General features: G+C 43.6%; 1 protein-coding gene across 1 annotated transcript; it reads right to left on the bottom strand.

Moving 5' to 3' along the window:
- Positions 1-2,488: 2,488 nt before the first annotated feature.
- Positions 2,489-5,074, bottom strand: LOC143986680 (zinc finger MYM-type protein 1-like). Its single transcript, XM_077485086.1, has one exon. The coding sequence runs from the start codon at positions 5,072-5,074 to the stop codon at positions 2,489-2,491; it is 2,586 nt and encodes an 861-aa protein (XP_077341212.1).
- Between the last annotated feature and the right edge of the window lie 15,054 nt (positions 5,075-20,128).

The following is a 20,128-nucleotide window of genomic DNA, read 5'->3' as shown; positions in this document are numbered from 1 at the left end:
CTGTAATTGGTGGTAACCCAATCCTGCAGCTGAATGAACTGTAGGAGACATCCTGGTGCTTGCTGGACTTTCTTGGGTGCCCTGAAGCCTTCTTCACAAATGTAGTGTAAATGTTTTTTTATGGGATTATGTTCATTTTCATGGTAAAGATGGACTTTGCAAATAATTGCAATTCATTAGATCACTATTCATAATATTCTGGAGTATATGCAAATTGCCATTATAAAAATTGAGGCAGCAGACTTTGTGAAAATTAATATTTGTTTAATTCTCAAAACATTTGGCCATGTATGCATCTAAACTTTGTGTCTAAACTTGAGTACTTTAGGAGTGGATTTTATGTTACTTCTTTTTTTATTTTATTTTTACGCTACTTATGATATTGTGTTACTTCTGCCAGCAAAAGCCTGCGTTTTGTTCAAAAAATATGCATAGGCCCATGTGAATTAGCCCTTAAAAGAAAAGTGCTTTGTCCCTTAGGAGACAGAACTGTAAAAAATGATATCTTTAAAGATGAATATCATTTAAACATGAGGGGACTACTTTTTAACCAGTAACTGTCGATATAATGAACAATTTTACATAGAAGTATGTAATGTACAGCGCAGGTTACAAAATGCAGAGGTCAGAAAAATTGGCAGTTAGTGGGAGGAATGCCCCAGCTTTGCTGAACAGCAGGAGCAATGCCCTGGGGTTGGCAGTCAGTGGAAGTAAAAAATGTTCCATTGTTGGTGGTCAGTGAGAAGAAGATTGACTTGGTGTTGGTAGTCAGTGCAAGCAAAATTAAAAAACAAGATGTGTCAACTCAAAGCCCTGCCCTCTATAAATAAATAAAAAAAAACATAAAAAGTTCATATACACTATATTACAAAGGTATTGGGAGGCTTACCTTTACATGCACATCTTTAATGGCATCCTTAGTCTGTAGGGTTCAATATTGAGTTAGCCCACCCTTTGCAGCTATAACAGTTTTGACTCTTCTGGTAAGGCTGTCCACAAGGTTTAGGAGTGTGTCTATGGGAATGTTTGACCATTCTTCCAGAAGCGCATTTGTGAGGTCAGGCACTGATGTTGGACAAGAACACTTGGCTCGCAGTCTCCGCTCTAATTCATCCCAAAAGGTGTTCTATCGGATTGAGGTCAGTTCCTCCAACCCAAACTCGCTCATTCATTGTTAGAGAAATTAGATTCTTATTTTATAATCATTTATGCATGCTTGTAATAGATTGCTTAGAAGTAGAATAGTTTCAAATTACACAGAGTTGTTTTGAGTCCTTGAAATGCATATAATTCACAGAGAAAAGATTTTTAGTTCACTAATGAGAAAATACATTTTTGACAGCAGTTGAACTACAGCCTGATAAGATAACAACATCTTATACAGGTGGTTTAGAAATAATTATGTGGAATATGGGAAAGTTATGTACAGTACATTAATTAGGTTTGACCGGGTCAAACAAAGGTCTGCTTGTGCCCTCATTAAAACAGTTAAAATGCACTGAATAAGAAAACACTGATGTGTATGTATATATTATTAATTAGACAATATTGAATAAAGTAGTTGGCTTTATATATATATATATATTGTGACAGAGCGAGGCTCTGTCCTTATGAAATTGGAGGAAAAAGAGACACAGACACAGAGTTTGCATATCTGGGGACTGCAAGACTACAGAGTGTAGCGTTTAAATGGAGAAAACTGCTCTGTCAGTTTTCTCCAGGTTTTGCTAGCTCCAAAGGGGATTCTGTAGTTTGGAGATCCCTGAGAGTCATGGGTGGGACGGGATCTCCAACTCTGTGTCCGGGTCTTGAGAATAGCGAGCAGGGTGTGTGCCCAGCTGCACACAGCCCATATAACGAAGGGCTGTTGGGAGTAGAGGGTGGAGGATGGTGGAGTGTGAGCAGCTTGCTGCTGCTGTTTGAAGAGTGGTCTGCCCTGTGGGAGACTGTAGTCCGTGTAAGGGACTGGGAAAGGCTGACAGCCTTGTGAGTCAGGAAGACTAAGAAAGTCGGTGAGTCCAGGGGGCTGGAAAGAATTGATAAATCTGTTGGGAGCAAGCAGAGGAACTGCTGACAATTGAGAGCCAGGTGGCTTGGTATGTTTTCATTTGTGTGCTGAATGAATTTAAACCCCTGCATGGGATTCCTGGATGGACTATTGCTTTGTTTTTCCTTTAATAAACGTGGGCTACCAGCAGGGGCGTACCTAGAGCGTTTGGCACCCGGGGCGGATCCTACACCTGTCACCCCCCCCCAACTTTTAAATGAAAAAACACCCACAACTTTTTTTCATTTTCTCGAGAATATTTATTGCACAAATTTATAAACGTTCCATCAACTTAAAAAAAAACATTGTAAAATAACTTATTAACTTACTTAAACTTATTTCAATTATTTATAACATTTACTAAACAGATAATACTGCTTATTTTAAGCAAACAGATCCAAACTCCAAAGTGACCGCTCAGTCTATATTGAAAGGAGTCATTCACATCCTCTGCCTTCGAGCCTTCAGTTCTGCAAATTCATCAATGACTGCATCAAAGTTAATCGTCTTTGCATATTCGTGTTCGATTGAAAGTATGGCCAGATTTGTCAACCTTGTCTCACTCATGGTAGAGCGTAAGTAGTTTTTTATTAACTTTAATTTTGAAAAACTTCTTTCACATGAAGCAATGCTCACACAGAGAGTCAAAAGGAATCTAAAACACAGAGACAAGTTAGGCAAAGAGTCACAAAAATCCCATTTAATAATGAACTGCAGGAATTGCAAAACCGTCCATTTCTTTGCCTCTTCAATACTGATCTTGGCAGCTTCCAAATGCCTCCGAAGGCGTTCAATCTCCACATAGATGTCTTCATTCGAGAATTCATCAAAAACCTCAGTCAATTTTGAAGTATAATTCTGTAGATCTTTTTCGGTTGCAACAACCAGAGTGTTTGGCTGAATAACAGCAAACATTGAGAGGATATTTTCAATTGCCTTAGTGCGAATTTCCAACTCCTGGTAAAACCGATCAAGGCACTTAAACATAGCCCTTTTAATTTCCTCTGGCAATGTGAGGCCAGCATCCTTTGCCTTCTCTCCTGGCATTGTTTTCCGGAGCTTTACTCGCCCTCTTCTCTCCATTGAAATGCCCATTTCCTCACACATGGTAGTTGCATAATGAATTGCCTTTTCCACAATTTCATTTCGTTGACCTGCAAGAAATGCTTTTAGAGCTTGTAGCTTCACAATGCACTTTTCAAGAGTGAGTCCCACTGTTTGCAAATACTTCTGTGTGATATTAACTTCTCCCAGAACGTCACACCAGAAAGAAAGATAACACAAAAAAGTAAAATCGCATACAGCAGGCAGCAACATCTGAGCAGATCCTCTTGTGTCCACATTTTCTTTGGGATCACACAGCTTTTCAAGGGCTGAAGTAAGTTTTTCAAAATTTGCCCTCACTGGCTTCACAGCATCATAATGAGCGCTCCATCTTGTTTGGGAAAGTCTTTTCACTGTCACACCTACATTCTCCATCAGCAATTCCCAACGATGTGTAGAAACTGAAAAGAACAAATACACTTTCTCCAATGTTCCAAAAAAAGTAACACAGGAAGCAACACTTCCAAAAGAGTGCACCCCACAAAGGTTCAGAGAATGGTTTGCACATGGGATAAACAAAGCCTTGGGATTTATCTCTTTTATCTTTGCCTGAACACCACCATGAATCCCTGCCATAGTTGCAGCATTATCATATCCTTGACCACGGCAAAGGCTTATGTCCAGTCCAGCTTCCTCCAGATGTTGCAGGATATTGTCTGTGAGCTCAGCAGCAGTCTTTCCAGCAATAGGAAAGAAGCCCAAGAATGATTCTTTTACTTCAACATTATCACCTTCAATATGAACATATCTGATCACTTCACACATCTGATCAATGTGTGACACATCAGGGGTACTGTCAAAAAGAATCCCAAAGTACTTTGCTTTCTTGATGTCAGCCACTATTTTCTTTTTCACTTGATTCCCCAGAAGACAAATAAATTCATTTTGAATTTTTGGTGAGAAATAAGAGGTCATTCTCTTCCCAGATTCGGTAGAACGTTTCAGCCTTATGAAATGTTCCTTTAAAACTGGATCATAATTTGAAAGCAATTCTGCCAATTCCAGGAAGTTTCCTTTATTTACTGATGACATGATCTCTCTATGACCACGAAAAGGAAGATTCTGGTGAGCCAAAAACAAGGTTATATCCAAGAGGCGATGCAAAATATCCCTCCATTTCTTTTTCTCATTGTCCACTGTTGTTTGGTGGACATGATCAATACATTTTTGTAGCCTCAGTCCTGTTCTCAAGGTCTTCCATTTCTCCAAGCATGTAAGATGCTGTTCAGAAGCTTCATGATCAGATACCTTTGGATTCAGCTTCCACCACAACTGAAACCCGGTAACAAAACTGGATGTTACAGTTAGTTTTTCATCAAGCGCAAAAAGTCTGCAGCAAAAACAAAACAAACTTTGTTTTGATGGAGAGTACACCATCCAGGTTCTAAGAATTGTCTCACCATTTGGAAGAGCCTTATAGAACCATGCAGTGGTGAGCTGTCGACTTTTCCCTTTCGATTTCTCTCCTCGTCTTTCAACAGCACTGAAAGGCCCATCTCTATTTTGGAAAGGTTCACTTCCCCTCTTAATAAGGTCCACTCTTAACTCATCTGGAACTGGAACTGGCCAAGCAGCAACATCAGAATAAACTGATAGTTTATCAGTCTGCTCTGCTTCTTCATCAGAGTCTTGCTGGGGGAGGCTTCTTCTGGCATCTCCTTCCGCGACATCACTCTCACTGCTTGAAGATAAGTCGATCTTCTCCAATTCTTGTCTTTTTATATATGAATGCTCTTGAGAAGATACTTCTGGTATTTCTCTCTCGAATTCAAAAGTCTGAATGCCTTCAGCACTTTCTCCTACTGCAGTAGATGTTGAAGGTGTGACATATTTTAAAATGGATCCAGACATTGCCTCAGCTGACTGTTCTTTTGCCTTCTTCATCTTTCGTTGCTGAAACCCAGTAGGTCGATTTCGCTTCATATTGGTGTTTTCTGAAAAATATACTTTGAACGTAAGCACAAATACATGTCTCTAAAAAGTCCAGTGCTTCTTCTTCCAAATCTCAACATGTGCAGTTGTGCACCAGCAAACTGTGCATGGTGGACTAGAAAACAACTCCTTCTCTTAATACAAAATCCCATGCACTTTTGGTGCTTATACTCAAATTGTGCACTCTGCAGACCTCCATAACCCTCTTAACTTAATAAGTGGGTCCACAGTAGCTTAAATTTACAATATCCTTCTAAGTCAATTTATACCAAAAAAATTACTTAGAACCCCCAAACATATATATATTTTAAGCAAATGACAGCCATTGCAATATTTTATGTCACTCAATATTTGCGCAGCGGTCTTTCAAACGCAAATTTTGTGTAAAAAATAAAATACACTTCAAGGAATAAAAAATAATAAAACGAAACAGTAAAGTTAGCCCAATTGTTTTGAATAATATGAAAGATAATGTTACGCTGAGTAAATGGATACCAAACATGTCACGCTTTAAAATTGCGTACACTCATGGAATGGCGACAAATGACGGTACTTAAAAATCTCCATAGGCAATGTTTTAAAATTTTTAAAGGGTTGTCTTTCCTTTAAACAAAGTTGGAAAAGTGGGTGGAACTCCACTTTAAGTTTGTATAGGATCAGAAACTTCCAGCACAGTAGAATGCTGTAGAGCAGGGGGGTCTCTAAACTTTCTAAGAAAAGGAAGGGTTCACTATCCTTCAGACTTTAGGGGCTGTGGCCAGTGGTGTTAGAAAATGCCCTGCATCAGTGGGAGTAAACAGTGCCTCAGGCTTGGTGGTCATTGGGAGTAAAAAAAAAATATGTAGCACCCATGGTTAGTAGGAAAATAAATAGTGCCACATCAATTGTATTAGTGGGGAGAAAAGTGTCCCATCATTGGTGTCCGTGGAAAGAATAGTTCCTAACATTGGTGTTAGTGGGAGGAATAGTGTCCCATAACTGGTGTCAGTGGGAAGAATAGTGCCTCATAAGTAGTATAAGTGGGAAGAATAGTGCCTCATAAGTAGTATAAGTGGGAAGAATAGTGCCTCGTAGTTGGTGTGAGTGGAAGAAATGGCACCAAACGTTGTGTCAGTGGGAGGAATAGTGCACCATAATTGATGTCAGTGGGAGGAATAGCGCCCATCATTGGTATTAGTGGTAGGAATGCCCCATCGTTAATGTCAGTGGGAAGAAATGTGCCCCATTATTTATGTCAATAGGAGGAATCATGCCCTATTGTTGGTGTCAATGGAAGGAATGGTGATTCATTGTTGGCGTCAGTGAGAGGAATAGTGTCCCAAGAGCCGGATAAAGATGATAAAGATTTTTTTTCCACAAAATTGTCATTGTAATAGGTCATTCCTCTCACATGGCATGTGTATACCACAAATGACACCCCAAAATAAATTCTGCTACTCCACCTGAGTATTACGATACCACATGTGTGGGACTTTTTCACAGCCTGGCCACTTAGAGAGGCCCAACATGCAGGGAGCGCCATCACATGTTCTAGGAGCATAAATTACACATCTAAATTGTTGACTACCTATTACACTTTTTAAGGCCCTGGAGCACCAGGACAATGACACGTGACACCGATATGGCACTGATGACACGTGACACTGATGACAGATGCCACTAATATGGGGCACTGATGACACGTGACACTGATGACAGATGGCACTAATATGTGGCACAGATGGCACTTATACGTGGCACTGATGACACGTGGCACTAATACGTGGCACTGATGACAGATGTCACTAATACGTGGCACTGATGACAGATGGCACTAGTACGTGGCACCGATGACATGTGACACTGATGGCAGATGGCACATGACACTGACAGGTGGCATTGATGACAAATGGCACTGATACGTGGCACTGATGACAGATGGCACTAATATGTGTCACTGATGACACGTGACCCTGATATGGCACTGATGACAGATGGCACTAATATGGGGCACTGATGACAGATGGCACTAATACGGGCACTGATGACATGTGACACTGATATGGCACTGATGACAGATGGCACTAATATGGGGCACTGATGACAGATGGCACTAATACGGGCACTGATGACACGTGACACTGATATGGCACTGATGACAGATGTCACTAATACGTGGCACTGATGACAGATGGCACTAATACGGGGCACTGATGACACGTGACACTGATATGGCACTGATGACAGATGGCACTAATACGGGGCACTGATGACACGTGACACTAATATGGCACTGATGACAGATGTCACTAATATGTGGCACTGATGACAGATGGCACTAATACGTGGCACCGATGGCACATGACACTGATGACAGATGGCACTAATACATGGCACCGATGACACGTGACACTGATGACAGATGGCACTAATACGTGGCACCAATGACACGTGACACTGATGACAGATGGCACTGATACGTGGCATTGATGACACGTGACACTGATATGGCATGGCACGTGACACTGACAGGTGGCATTGATGACAAATGGCACTGATACTTGGCACTGATGACAGAAGGCACTAATATGTGGCACTGATGACAGCAGCCCTGTCCGCAGCGCGCCGCTGCCACCACTATAATCGCCGGCCTGACACCCCCCCCAAGTGTGCATCACCTGGGGCGGGCCGCACCCCCCGCCCCCTACTTAGTACGCCTCTGTTCTTCCTTCTCCGTCACAGCAATCTTCTGTTTAAGGCATACAAAAACGTGGTCATAAAATAATCCTCTTTAATTATCATAATGTTAATGAATACCTGTCTTACTGACTCATTATGACTCTAAAACATGCTGATATAACCACACCTATGGAGTCCTGCCCACCACACCCACCACATCCACTTTTTATTGCAGGCTTCTCATTTCTAGAGTTTGGAGTTAATTATTAAAGCCCCATTATGGCTGGGGGGGGGAAAATATTTGTCAATTCCCAGAAATTTAAAATTTTTTAAAAGTGCAACACTCGCCCTATCTCTTTCCTGTCACCTCACCTGCAAACAAATTTACTGATCTCCTCTTCTAGTAGGTTTTGCCAGACCAGAGCATTAATGCATAAATGTAGTTACATAACTTGTAACACCTCAACTTACTGTGTACACTCACTGTGTAGATCAGATGATGCCGATGCTGAGTGTGTCCTGTGTCCTGTGATCCTGTGTGTGCAGAATACACTTACAGATGCCGATGCCTCAGAGCCTACAGAGCCAGATCCGCTGCTCGCCTGAGTAGTGAGTCACTGCCTTCCTGCTCCTACACATGGAGAGACAGGAAGGAATCACTCCGCGGCGCCGGGGGGGCGGCACTACTAGACGCACGCACTGTGAATGGCTGGCCGTGACCCGCACGCATTGTGAATGGCTGGCTGGCCTATCAGCGGCCCTGTCCGCAGCGCGCCGCTGCCACCACTATAATCGCGGAGGGGGGTGCCGGCCTGACACCCCCCCAAGTGTGCATCACCCGGGGCGGGACGCACCCCCCGCCCCCTACTTAGTACGCCTCTGGCTACCAGGCCCTTAACTATAAATGCCTGCCTGATGTGGACTAAAAATGCATCTAACCACTTGAGCTAAACACCCCAATGTCACAAGTGGTGGAGAATGCGGGCATGTAGACGGTGGAATCCAGGTCCTTGCTCCACGGTGAGTCGCATCAGGAACTACTGCTAACTGTGTGTGGCAGCCAGGCGAACAGCATTGCGCATAGGTATTTGATGGACTGTGTTGCATGCAGGTTATGTACCTATGAAGGAAGAATCAAACAATCTTTTTTTTCCTCTGCTGAGAACTGTTACAAGCTGCTGTGTGCAAGACCGCAAGGATGGGACGGTCAAAGTAAAAAAAGGAAGCAATCCTTGCTAAAGCCAGGGAGCGGCTATTGTGGCTAGAGGGTATTTCACCACATGCCCCAGCCACACCAGAGAATTCTTCTGAGTCTGACATCGCTGTGATCTGGGGTAAATTGATTATGTCACCCCCAGTTTAAGGAGAAGTGAAAGAGGATGTTGTTCCTGGCAGCCTGAGCCCAAAGGTGCCACAGCATGATGCAAGGAGGCCTCTGCGCTGCATGCGTTGTAGTGAGTGGGGACATGCTGTTGCCCATTGCCCCTTGTCACAGGAATGTTCGTGGAATAGCCAAGCTGGACGGGAGGTTGATGAATTCTGGAACGCCTCTACTAATGAGTGTGATCAGCTGTGTCCTCAGAAGTGGTATCCCATGGCAACGAGTGAGAGCCAGTCATGGAGGAGACGCCAAGAAGTGAGCTTAGCGTGGCTGGAGAAGATGTCTCCACCTTGTAGGGCCAGTAAAAAGGGGCCAGGGATGTGTGAGACAGTGAATGAATGGTTCAAGTGGAATCGCAAAGAGTAGGGTGCACTGCAAGGGGCTGAGATCTTGGCCTCTGACTATATGCAACCCATGCTGCCTACAGAGGAGGTGGGAGACTTCCTTGTAAGATTTGAAAAAGTTGCTGTAAAGAGAAAATGGCCTAGGGACCGGTGGCCAAAACTGCTGCAAACCTTATTGCGGATAGAGTTCCGGTCGGTTTACCATTTGATGGATGGGGACCAAGATGACTACCGCAAGTTCAAAGAGGAAATTCTTCTTAGAGGAGAGTTCCATTGCATCATGGGCCGCCAGCAATGCTCCAGGATGGGAGAAGTGTCACCTGAAGACCTAGGTTTTGGAAATCCAGAGAAACGTAAGGTTTTCTGTCATGACCGCTTAGGGAAAGTGGTCAGACCAGAAAGAAGAGCACATCAGCCTGAATCCTGCATGAGGTATAGCCGACCAGATTTGGAGTGCAAGTCTGCAGTTACCCCTAGCAACCAGGATCTTGTGTTACCTACAGGGGGCGTCAGTGGGTCTCGAAAGGCTGCAGTGTTGCTCCGTGGCCACATGGGGGAGTCAGCCTGTGAAGACACCACACCTGTGAGACAGCGCACTCAAATGAAGGCTATGACACCAGCTGCAGGAACTGGTAAGACTGTTTCAGTTTATGATGCTGAACCCAGTGAAGTGGGAGTAAGTCCAGTACAAATGGACATAGACTTGCTGCAGTGTGCTACCCAGAGCAGTGGGGAGGCGCAGCGTAAAGCCCAACTAGACACAGGGCTAACTACTGAAAAGGACATGGGGACTCTGCATGTGCCTGCTATGATCCAGCAGATGGCTGGGAAAAATGGGCTAGGGGTGACCAAAACCGCGTTGATACCATGTTCCCTAGTGACGGCTGCTGCAGGGTTGCCCAGGGAAACTTCCAAGAAGCCCACAGTGATGGAGCCGAGAGTTTTCCAGGTCAGCTATGGAGCTGCCCAAGTAGGTAAGAGTGCTCCTTTACAGAGAACGGGTGCTGTGAGGAGTCACTCAGAGATTGTAGTGGCTCATAGACAACCCACAAAAGCAGTAGCTATGTCTACATGTAATGAGAATATTGATGGTCATGCTGACAATAGTGTTGGCCAATGTGATGTGATTGGTGATTATGACGTTGAAAAATGTGTTTCCTGTAATGTTATGACTGAGCCACACAGTAACAGAGTGTGGGCGCAGCCCCACCACCCTACGTGTAGCCCAGTGGGCAAGGGGTTAATTCAGCCTGCAAAAGCTGTTTATTTTCTATTATCATCAGCTCCACCTAGTGGCCATAATGCGGTATTCTCCTGACTGATACTTCAGAAAAATATCCCATTATGGTCACTAGATGAAGCCGATGAAAGGCACAGACAGATACAATTTCAGGTGAGATCTCCTCATGTGTCTCCTACTCTGAAAGAATGGGTGCTGGTCCAGTCCATGAGGCAAAAACCCAAGTAGATGCAAGAGAAGGTTAACCACACTTCAGAGAAATGTAACTTTATTGATTAAAATCCAAATGATACACACATCACTGACCCAGGACACAAGATAGGAAGAAAAGAAAAAAGCACCACTAAGTGTAGTATTTAGGTAAAATTTATTATGGCTCCCATAATGGGTTACTCAAAACATGTAGGCAGTATACAGGCTCCTCAATATAGGTATTCTCTGGGAGGTCTGTCCGTCTCTTTCTTGTTCGCTGGGCAGCTAGTGTGTCTCACTCTGTGGCGGAGCGGAGCTATAACCGGATGTCCGCCACAGAAACCCTTTAGGGGTTGCGGGATCCGGGTTGGACCGCAGCGCGCGAGGAAGAGACGGACAGACCTCCCAGAGAATATGGTACCGATATTACAGAGCCTGTATACTGTCTACATTTTGTGAGTAACCCATTATGGGGGCCATAATAAATTGCACCTAGTGGTGCTTAGTGGTGCTTTTATTTCATTTCTTCCTGTCTGTTTACTACAGAGTGTGCTGCACTCTGGATCAAAAGCTGACAGAAGTGTATGGACTTTCTTTATGAAACGTATACTATGAATATTTCTGAATAATATTTGTGTGTTTGCCTTTGTGCCTATTACCCATTTTAACCAGGACACAAGATGACAGTACAAATGTTAACGCGTTTCATGCAGAATGCGCATACTCATAATATAATACACCTGTGTACCAGCAATCTCAATCATCTTACTTGGATGCAACCTTCTCTTGCATTTACTTTGATGATAAAAAGAAATAAACATATTAGACAATAATTTGGGAATTATGTCTGATGGTTGTATGAATGCTTATAAAATCTAAGTTTTCACCCAGTGTTGACTATATTATTACATTGATAAACTGACAAATAATGTGTCAGTGGTTATTGAATACAGAAGCAATCAGTACTGTGATCGCGGTCTGTATTTTTTTTAGGAAAGGAAGGGGGCCGGTAAACACATGCAGCTGCTTCAGTCATTGGGAGGGGGAGGTCAGAGAGCCAGCCAACAGCTGCATGGAGGGCCCAACAATCAGGGAGATGGGGGGCACTAAAGGGGGGGGGTCAGAGGAGCAGAGGCAGGATAAATTTAGCCCACATATCCCTCTGTGGATGCCCTGCAGCTCCCAAAGTCAGCGGGAGGGCAGAGAAGGGAAGCCGACAGGGCATTGGGTTTGAGAGGGGGGATCAGCACAGTGGGGTGAAGTGGCAGGGAGAGGGAGCCAAGGGTCGGCGCCACCCCCCTGAAAAATGCCGCCCAAGGCAAATGCTTTGTTTGCCTCGTGGTATATACTCCCCTGGTTATGGTAACAACCATGATTCCCTCAATTCGGGGGAATTTATGCTCACTTCCTGTTTTGGCCCTGGGCAGGAAGTGAAGAAAAATCTGCCCAAAGGGAGATGGATGTGAAAAAAAAAATTACAGGGGTTATAACCCTCCCTTATTCTATGTGTCTCCCTGTCTGCTGCACCACTGTTCCCGCAAAGCCACTTCTCTTTGCATTTCTGCCTATTGCAGCATCTCTGGTTTCATCATGTACCAGTGGTACCAGTGGTCCTGCATTGTCTTGCATTGTATGCGGGGAGAACAAAAGCCCACAGGTGCGTCAGACAGTGGAGAAGAGCACCACCTGGCAGGGGAGCAAAGCAAAGAATAAGGTAAGTATTTGTATTTATTCCAATCCCTGTACATAAAAATGAGCATTCAACCTAGGCAGTGCAGGGTTGGGGTGAGTGGGACACTGCATGTGTAAATTCTTCTTCTGCCCGGAGATCAGTGTAGCAACCATCAGTATTTCTACAGGCAGCCAGTAAAAAATGGGCACTTTTCTCCTGCCAGTAAATGCCAGTGACAGGCAAAGATTGCCAGTAAAGAATATGGCAGTGACGCTGGGCTCGTAACTACACATGCTCAGTTCCAGGCGGCCGAGACCATCCAAATGCTTGCTACCGTGTGTTGGAGTGGTGCCGGCGAGAGCAGGGCTGGCGGAGGTGGTTCCTGATAGACATGTGCAAAAGGAAAAAATTTGTTTAGTTTTGTTTCCTTTTAATTTGTTAATTAATTAATTTCGTTTAGTTATATTCGTTAAATTCGTTAAATTATTTTTCGGATTTCTTTGACGTTTTCTACCAAATTCGAAAAATCGGTCGCATTCGAAAATATTTCAACCAAATTTGAAAATATTTCTACCGGATTCGAAATGATTTCAACATGATTCGAAATTATTTCAACCGCATTTGAAAATATTTTAACCGGATTTGAAAATATTTTGCGACCCGACTTTAGGGCCATGTATCTCGGGGTCACTTGGTGCTAGAAACCCCAAATTTGGAGACATTGTAGTGCTATTGTGTTTGCATACCAAATTTGGTGTTTCTAGTTGACCCCGAGATATGTGGCCCCAAAGTCGGGTTGCAAAATGTCATTCTCTGCTGCAGAAAAGTACTTGGCATATTGCCCATATCTGGGGTCACTTGGTGGTAGGTGACGTGGCAAGTGGACAATCCACAACTTGGTCATGTGGCACTTGTGGCCGGTCACGTGGCACTTGTGGCCGGCCACGTGGCACTTTTGGCAGGTCACATGGCACTCGTGGCAGGTGTCGTGGCAAGTGGACAATACACAACTTATGGCAGGTGACGTGGCAAGTGGACAAATACAATACACAACTTGGGGCAAGTGGACAATGACATACAGCATATGTACTTGCCTTGCGATCGACATCCGTGACTTCTTCAATCAGGCATGCTGACAACTTCATTGATACCATAAATATAAATGAAACAAGATGTGTGTGTTTTTTTTGCACTGGTACACTGCAAGTATGAAAAGTTGATGTGACAGATATATATATAAGTAAGTATAAGTAGCTAACCATCTTCCAAAATTTCTAATTCAAATAGAAAAGATTAGAACAGAATAGAAAAAAAATATAGTTTAATAGAATAAAATAGAAAGAATATACAACCATCTTCTGAAATTCGAATTTGAATAGAATAAATTTGAATTTCGAATAGTATGAATTAAAATTTTTAAATTAATTAATTTTAAATTTGGATAGAAAAAATTATAATAAAATAGAAAATAGACCAGAAAAACGATAGAACAGAATAGAATATATTATATTTTATTCTGTTCTGTTCTATTGTTTTTCTAGTCTATTCTTTTTCCCTTTCACACCAGGGCGTTTTGCAGGCGCTATGGCGTTAGAAAGAGCGCCTGCAATCCGCCCTAAAGAAGCTGCACCATTGTATGTAGTGTGAAAGCCCGAGGGCTTTTACACTACAGCGGTGCGCTGGCAGGACGTCAGGGAAAAGTTCTGCCAGCAGCTTCTTTGGAGCGGTGAAGGAGCGGTGTGTTTACCGCTCCTCCACCGCTGCTCCCTATTGAAATCAATGGGGCAGCGCTGTAATACCGCTGGCAAAACGCCGCTATTGGGGCATATTGCCAGCGGTTTTAACCCTTTCTCGGCCGCTAGCGGGGGGGGGGGGTAAAAGCTCCCCGCTAGCGGCCGAAATGAGCCGCAAATCCGGCGGTAAAATGCCGCTAAAAATGGCGGCATTTTACCGCCCACGCTATCGGCGGTGTGGTGTGAAAGGGGTCTTATGCCCCGTACACACGAGCGGACTTTTCGACATCCAAAGTCCGACGGGCTGAGTCCGTCAGACTATCCGATCGTGTGTGGGCTGCAACGGACTTTAGCGAAGCTAAAGTCTGACGGACTTTAGAAATGAAGCATGCTTTAAATTTTCCCGACGGAACTCCGCCGGACCCGGTCCCCTTCGAAAAATCCGCTCGTGTGTGTGCTACTCCGACGGACTAAAACCGACGCTAGGGCAGCTATTGGCTACTGTCTAGGAACTTCCTACGTCGAATCCAGTCGTACGTCATCACGCTCGACTCCGTCGGAGTTTGGTGTGATGGTGTGTGGTCAAGTCCGTTCGGTCGAAAAGTCCGCCAGAACTCCGGCGGAACTCCGCTAGAACTCCGTCGGAAGTCTGTCAGACTTAATCCCTCTCGTGTGTACGGGGCATAAAAGTCAAAATCATTATATACTAAATGTGAATTTTGGAAGATGGTTTTATATATATATATATATATATATATATATATATATATATATATATATATATATATATATACACATATACATACATATATATATATATATATATATATATATATATATATATATATATATATATATCATTTTTTTTTTCCGACATTCAAATTTCGTATAGAATGAATTCTAATTTGAATAGAAAAGAAGATGGTTGTTTATTCTTTCTATTTTATTCTATTAAATTATATATTTTTTTTCTATGCTGTTCTAATCTTTTCTATTTGAATTAGAAATTATGGAAGATGGTTAGTTACTTATACTTACTTATATATATCTGTTACATCAACTTTTCATACTTGCAGTGTACCAGTGCAAAAAAAACACACACATCTTGTTTCATTTATATTTATGGTATCAATGAAGTTATCAGCATGCCTGATTAACCACTTGCCGACCAGCGCACGATGATGTACGTCGACAGAATGGCACGGGCAGGCAAATGGGCATACATGTACGTTCCTTTAAATTTGCCGCCCTGCCATCGGGAGCGCGCCGACGCCGGCGCGCTCCCACGCTGGTCGGGACCCCCGTGAGTCCGGTCGCGGGACCCGCGGACTCGATCGCCGCGGGCATCGCCGCAGGCATCCCTGCGATCGTCTCACGGAGCGGCCGAATGGAGAAGTGCCGTTGTAAACAACATTTCTCCATTCTGCCTAGCAACTAGTGACGCTGATCTCTGCTCCATGTGATTGGAGCAGAGATCAGTGTTCACTAAATGAAAGCCCAACCCCCCCACAGTTAGTAACATGCCCCTAGGAACACTTAACCCCTACACTGCCACCCACTGGTTAACCCCTTCACTGCCAGTGTCATTTACACAGGAATCACTGCATTTATATAGCAGTGATTACTGTATAAATGACAATGGTCCCAAAAATGTGTCAAAAATGTCCGATGGGTCCCCCACAATGTCGCAGTCACAATAAAAATCGCCGATCGCCGCCATTACTAGTAAAAAAAAAATAATAAAAAATTATTAATAAAAATGCTATAAAACTATCCCTATTTTGTAAACGCTATAACTTTTGCGCAAACCAATCAATAATCGCTTATTGCGATTTTTTTACCAAAAATATGTAGAAGAATACGTATCGGCCTAAACTGAGGGAAAAAAATGTTTTTTTATATATTTTTGGAGGATATTTATTATAACAAAAAGTAATTAATAATGCGTTTTTTTCAAAATTGTCGCTCTATTTTTGTTTATAGCGCAAAAAATAAAAACCGCAGGGGTGATCAAATACCACCAAAAGAAAGCTCTATTTGTGGGAAAAAAAGGACGTCAATTTTGTTTGGGAGCCACGTCGCACGACCGCGCAATTGTCAGTTAAAGCGATGCAGTGCCGAATCGCAAAAAGTGGTCTGGTCTTTGACCAGCAAATTGGTCCGGTCTGAAAGTGGTTAAAGAAGTCACGGATGTCGATCGCAAGGCAAGTGCATATGCTGTATGTCATTGTCCACTTGCCACAAGTTGTGTCTTGTATTTGTCCACTTGCCACTTCACCTGCCACAAGTTGTGTATTGTCCACTTGCCACGACACCTGCCAGGAGTGCCACATGACCTGCCACGAGTACCATGTGACCGGCCACAAGTGCCACATGACCAAGTTGTGGATTGTCCACTTGCCACATCACCTGCCACCAAGTGACCCCAGATATGGGCAATATGCCAAGTACTTTTCTGCAGCAGAGAATGACATTTTGCGACCCAAATTGGGGCCACGTATCTCTGGGCCACTTATGGCTAGGAACCCCAAATTTGGTATGCAAACACAGTAGAACTAGCACTACAAAATCACCAAATTTGGGATTTCTAGCACCAAGTGACCCCGAGGTACGTGGCCCCAAATTGTGTCGCAAAATGTCATTCTCTGCTACAGAAAAGTGCTTGATATTTTGCGACCCGAATTTGGGGCCCCATAACTCGGGGTCACTTGGAGCTAGAAAGATGTTGTAGTGCTAGTTCTACTGTGTTTGCATACCAAATTTGGGGTTTCTAGCTACAAGTGGCCCCGAGATACGTGGCCCCAAATTCGGGTTATTTTTCGAATTTGATTCGAATTTCATCCGAATTCGCTTGAATTCGTTAGCATTGTAATTCAGATGAATCCAAATGTCCGAATAATGAAAATTCGTCCGAATTTCGATTCAGAACGAAACGAAATGCACATGTCTAGTTCCTGAGCGTGTTGTGTGATGTCAGGCTGCAAGGGAGCCAAGTGGAACCTCGTGTACAGGTCTGCAGGATGGGAGCAAGGCAACCCGGGAGTGGGCCTGTCAGAGCTGTTTGGACTGGAGTGGACTGAAGGGACCACCTGGCGCTGTCACTGTCAAACTGTCACTGTGACTCAGTAGGGGATGTGCTGTGTCGGTGAAGCTTAGTTTGGAAAATCTATTTCATGTATTTGCTCTGGCCCATTCTAATTTCTTGCCCCCCTGAGTCCTGTCCCTAAGCTACTTACTTACTATAGCGAAAAAAACAAACAAGAAATATGTTCTTTGCCTTAATATCTACCTTATATCAGATTGCTAATTGCATATTGTACTTGTTTGAAAAAAACTGTAATTTTGGAACTTTTGGAAATGCCAGTAAAAACGTGGCTGTGCCAGTAAATTTTGGGTGTCGTGTCAGTAAATTTCAATCTGGTAGGTTGGCAACACTGCCGGAGATCAGCTTTAGAGCAAATCTTGTTTTGCAGTCTGCACCATGACCTCTAAGGGTGTCTTTGGAAGGACAGATATTGCATATGGAAAAAGATGTCAGCGTGGGAGGAAAGAGATAGAAGGTAGAGTTTTCACGGGAGTGTAATTCAGAAAAGGGGAACATTAAGTATTCAATTGAGAGGAACACAAGGGCGACCCGGTGAGGGGAGGTGTTGGAGGAGAAGATTGCTCATTATATCAGATGTTCAGGGGGGATAGGCAGGAAACTGTCCCACTGCCAGGTAATTTGCAGCCGGTCCCTCTAGATGAACAATTAGGACGGTTTATTAAGACAAGCTGTAAATCATATTCTGGATCTGGCGTTTTTTAGTGAAAGGAGCAATTTAACAAGAGAAGTCCCAAACTCTCAGATGTGTTTGTACATTGATTACAACATTTTCCCTGTGATTTAAAGGGAAGATATGTTGTATATTAATATTTAGCGTTCAGCCTGCAACACCATTTAAAATTAGAATTTTTCCATGTTTTACTATGTTCATTTTTATTTGGCAAACCCAGCTGGATCTTTTCTTAAAGAATATCTAAAGACACGAAAGACATTTTTTTTGTTTTTTTTGTTTTAGATTGTTGGAGAGGGATTAGAAGCCCTATCAGCTTTTTATTGCTGTCTGTGCCCCCATTTGGGAGATTCACCCTCTCAATGTCACCTGTTTGCCATGCCACTGAAAGTGAAAGACAATCACACATTTTCAGTTGCCTCTAGAACAGGAATAGAGGACAAATTATCCAATGAGGTGATCTTGGTGGCAATCAGGGATTCCCTCACAGGGATTTCTACTTGCTTCTTGTTTTGGCAATGGGACAGGAAGTGAAGGGAGATCTCCCCAATGGGATATATACTGTATATATGCACTATATTGTCAAAAGTATTGGGGCGCCTGCCTTTACACACACATTATTGAGTTGGCCCACCCTTTGCAGCTATAAAAGCTTCAGCTCTTCTGGGAAGGCTGTCCACAAGGTTTAGGAGAGCGTCTATGGGAATGTTTGACCATTCTTCCAGAGGCACATTTGTGAGGTCAGGCACTGATGTTGGACGGGAAGGCCTGGCTCGCAGTCTCCGCTCTAATTCATCCCAAAGGTGTTCTATCAATTTCAGGTTAGTACTCATACTCTTATGCCGCGTACACACGATCGGAATTCTCGTCACAAAAGCCTTGGGTGGTTTTTCCGACGGAATTCAAGCTTGTGCCTACATACAGTTACACCAAATTCTGACAGTCAAGAACAAGGTGACTTACAACACTATGACAAGCCGAGAAAATTAAGTTCAATGCTTTTGAGCATGCGTCAGAATTTTGCGCGTTGGGATTGCTACAGACGATCGGAATCTCCAATAGAAACTTTTTTCATCTGAAAAATTGAGAACATGCTCTCAATCTTTTGCTGGCCAAAATTCCACCAGCAAAAATCCAATAGCGCCTACACGGTTTGATTTTCCGACAATAAACTCTCGTCTGTCTTTTGTTGGCCGAAATTCCGATCATGTGTGTAGTTAGCATTAGACCTCTCTGCTGCCTTCAACACAGTTGACCACCTCCTCCTCAGCAAACTACACTCCCTTGGCCTCTGTGATTCTGCTTTATCCTGGTTCTCCTCCTACCTAGCTCAGCGCACTTTCAGTGTCACTTACAACTCCATCTCCTCTACTCCTCTTCCTCTCTCTGTTGGGGTACCCCAAGGCTCTGTCCTTGGTCCCCTCCTATTCTCCCTCTATACCTCTTCCCTGGGCAGTGTTGATAACCTCCTATGGCTTCCAATACCACCTCTATGCCGATGACACACAGATCTATCTCTCTACTCCTCAACTCACCCCCTCGATCTCCTCATAGATCTCAACTTACTGAATGACATCTTGGTATGGATGTCACACCGCTTTCTCAAACTCAATCTTTCTAAAACTGAGGTTGTAATATTTCCTCCTTCCCGGTCCCCCCCCCATGACTTTACCATTAAGATCCACAGCACAACCATTGGTCCCTCCACACATGCCAGGGTGCTGGATGTAATCCTTGACTCTGACCTCTCCTTAAGCCCCCACATCCAATCGCTGGCTAAATCCTGCTGCCTTAACCTCCACAACATCTCCAGAATTCAACGCTTCCTGACTAATGACACCACAAAGCAACTTATTCACTCCTTGATTATTTCTCGACTTGACTACTGCAACTCTCTTCTTAATGGCCTACCCTTAAGCAGGCTATGCACCCTTCAGTCTATCATGAATGCTGCTGCTAGACTAATACACCTCACTAATCGATCTTTGACTGCCGCCCCTCTCTTCCAATCCCTTTACTGGCTTCCCCTACCCCACCGTATAAAATTCA

This window comes from Lithobates pipiens, unplaced genomic scaffold (assembly GCF_037356315.1).
Source record: "Lithobates pipiens isolate NorthernLeopardFrog02 unplaced genomic scaffold, aLitPip1_a1.2 Scaffold_18, whole genome shotgun sequence".
Classification (NCBI taxonomy): domain Eukaryota; kingdom Metazoa; phylum Chordata; class Amphibia; order Anura; family Ranidae; genus Lithobates; species Lithobates pipiens.
The sequence above is the reverse complement of the archived record's forward strand: the minus strand, read 5'-3'. Positions and strand labels throughout refer to the sequence as shown.

Coding starts and splice junctions, on each gene's coding strand:
- LOC143986680 (XM_077485086.1), bottom strand. CDS start 5,074: ATGAAGCGAAATCGACCTACTGGGTTTCAGCAACGAAAGATGAAGAAG.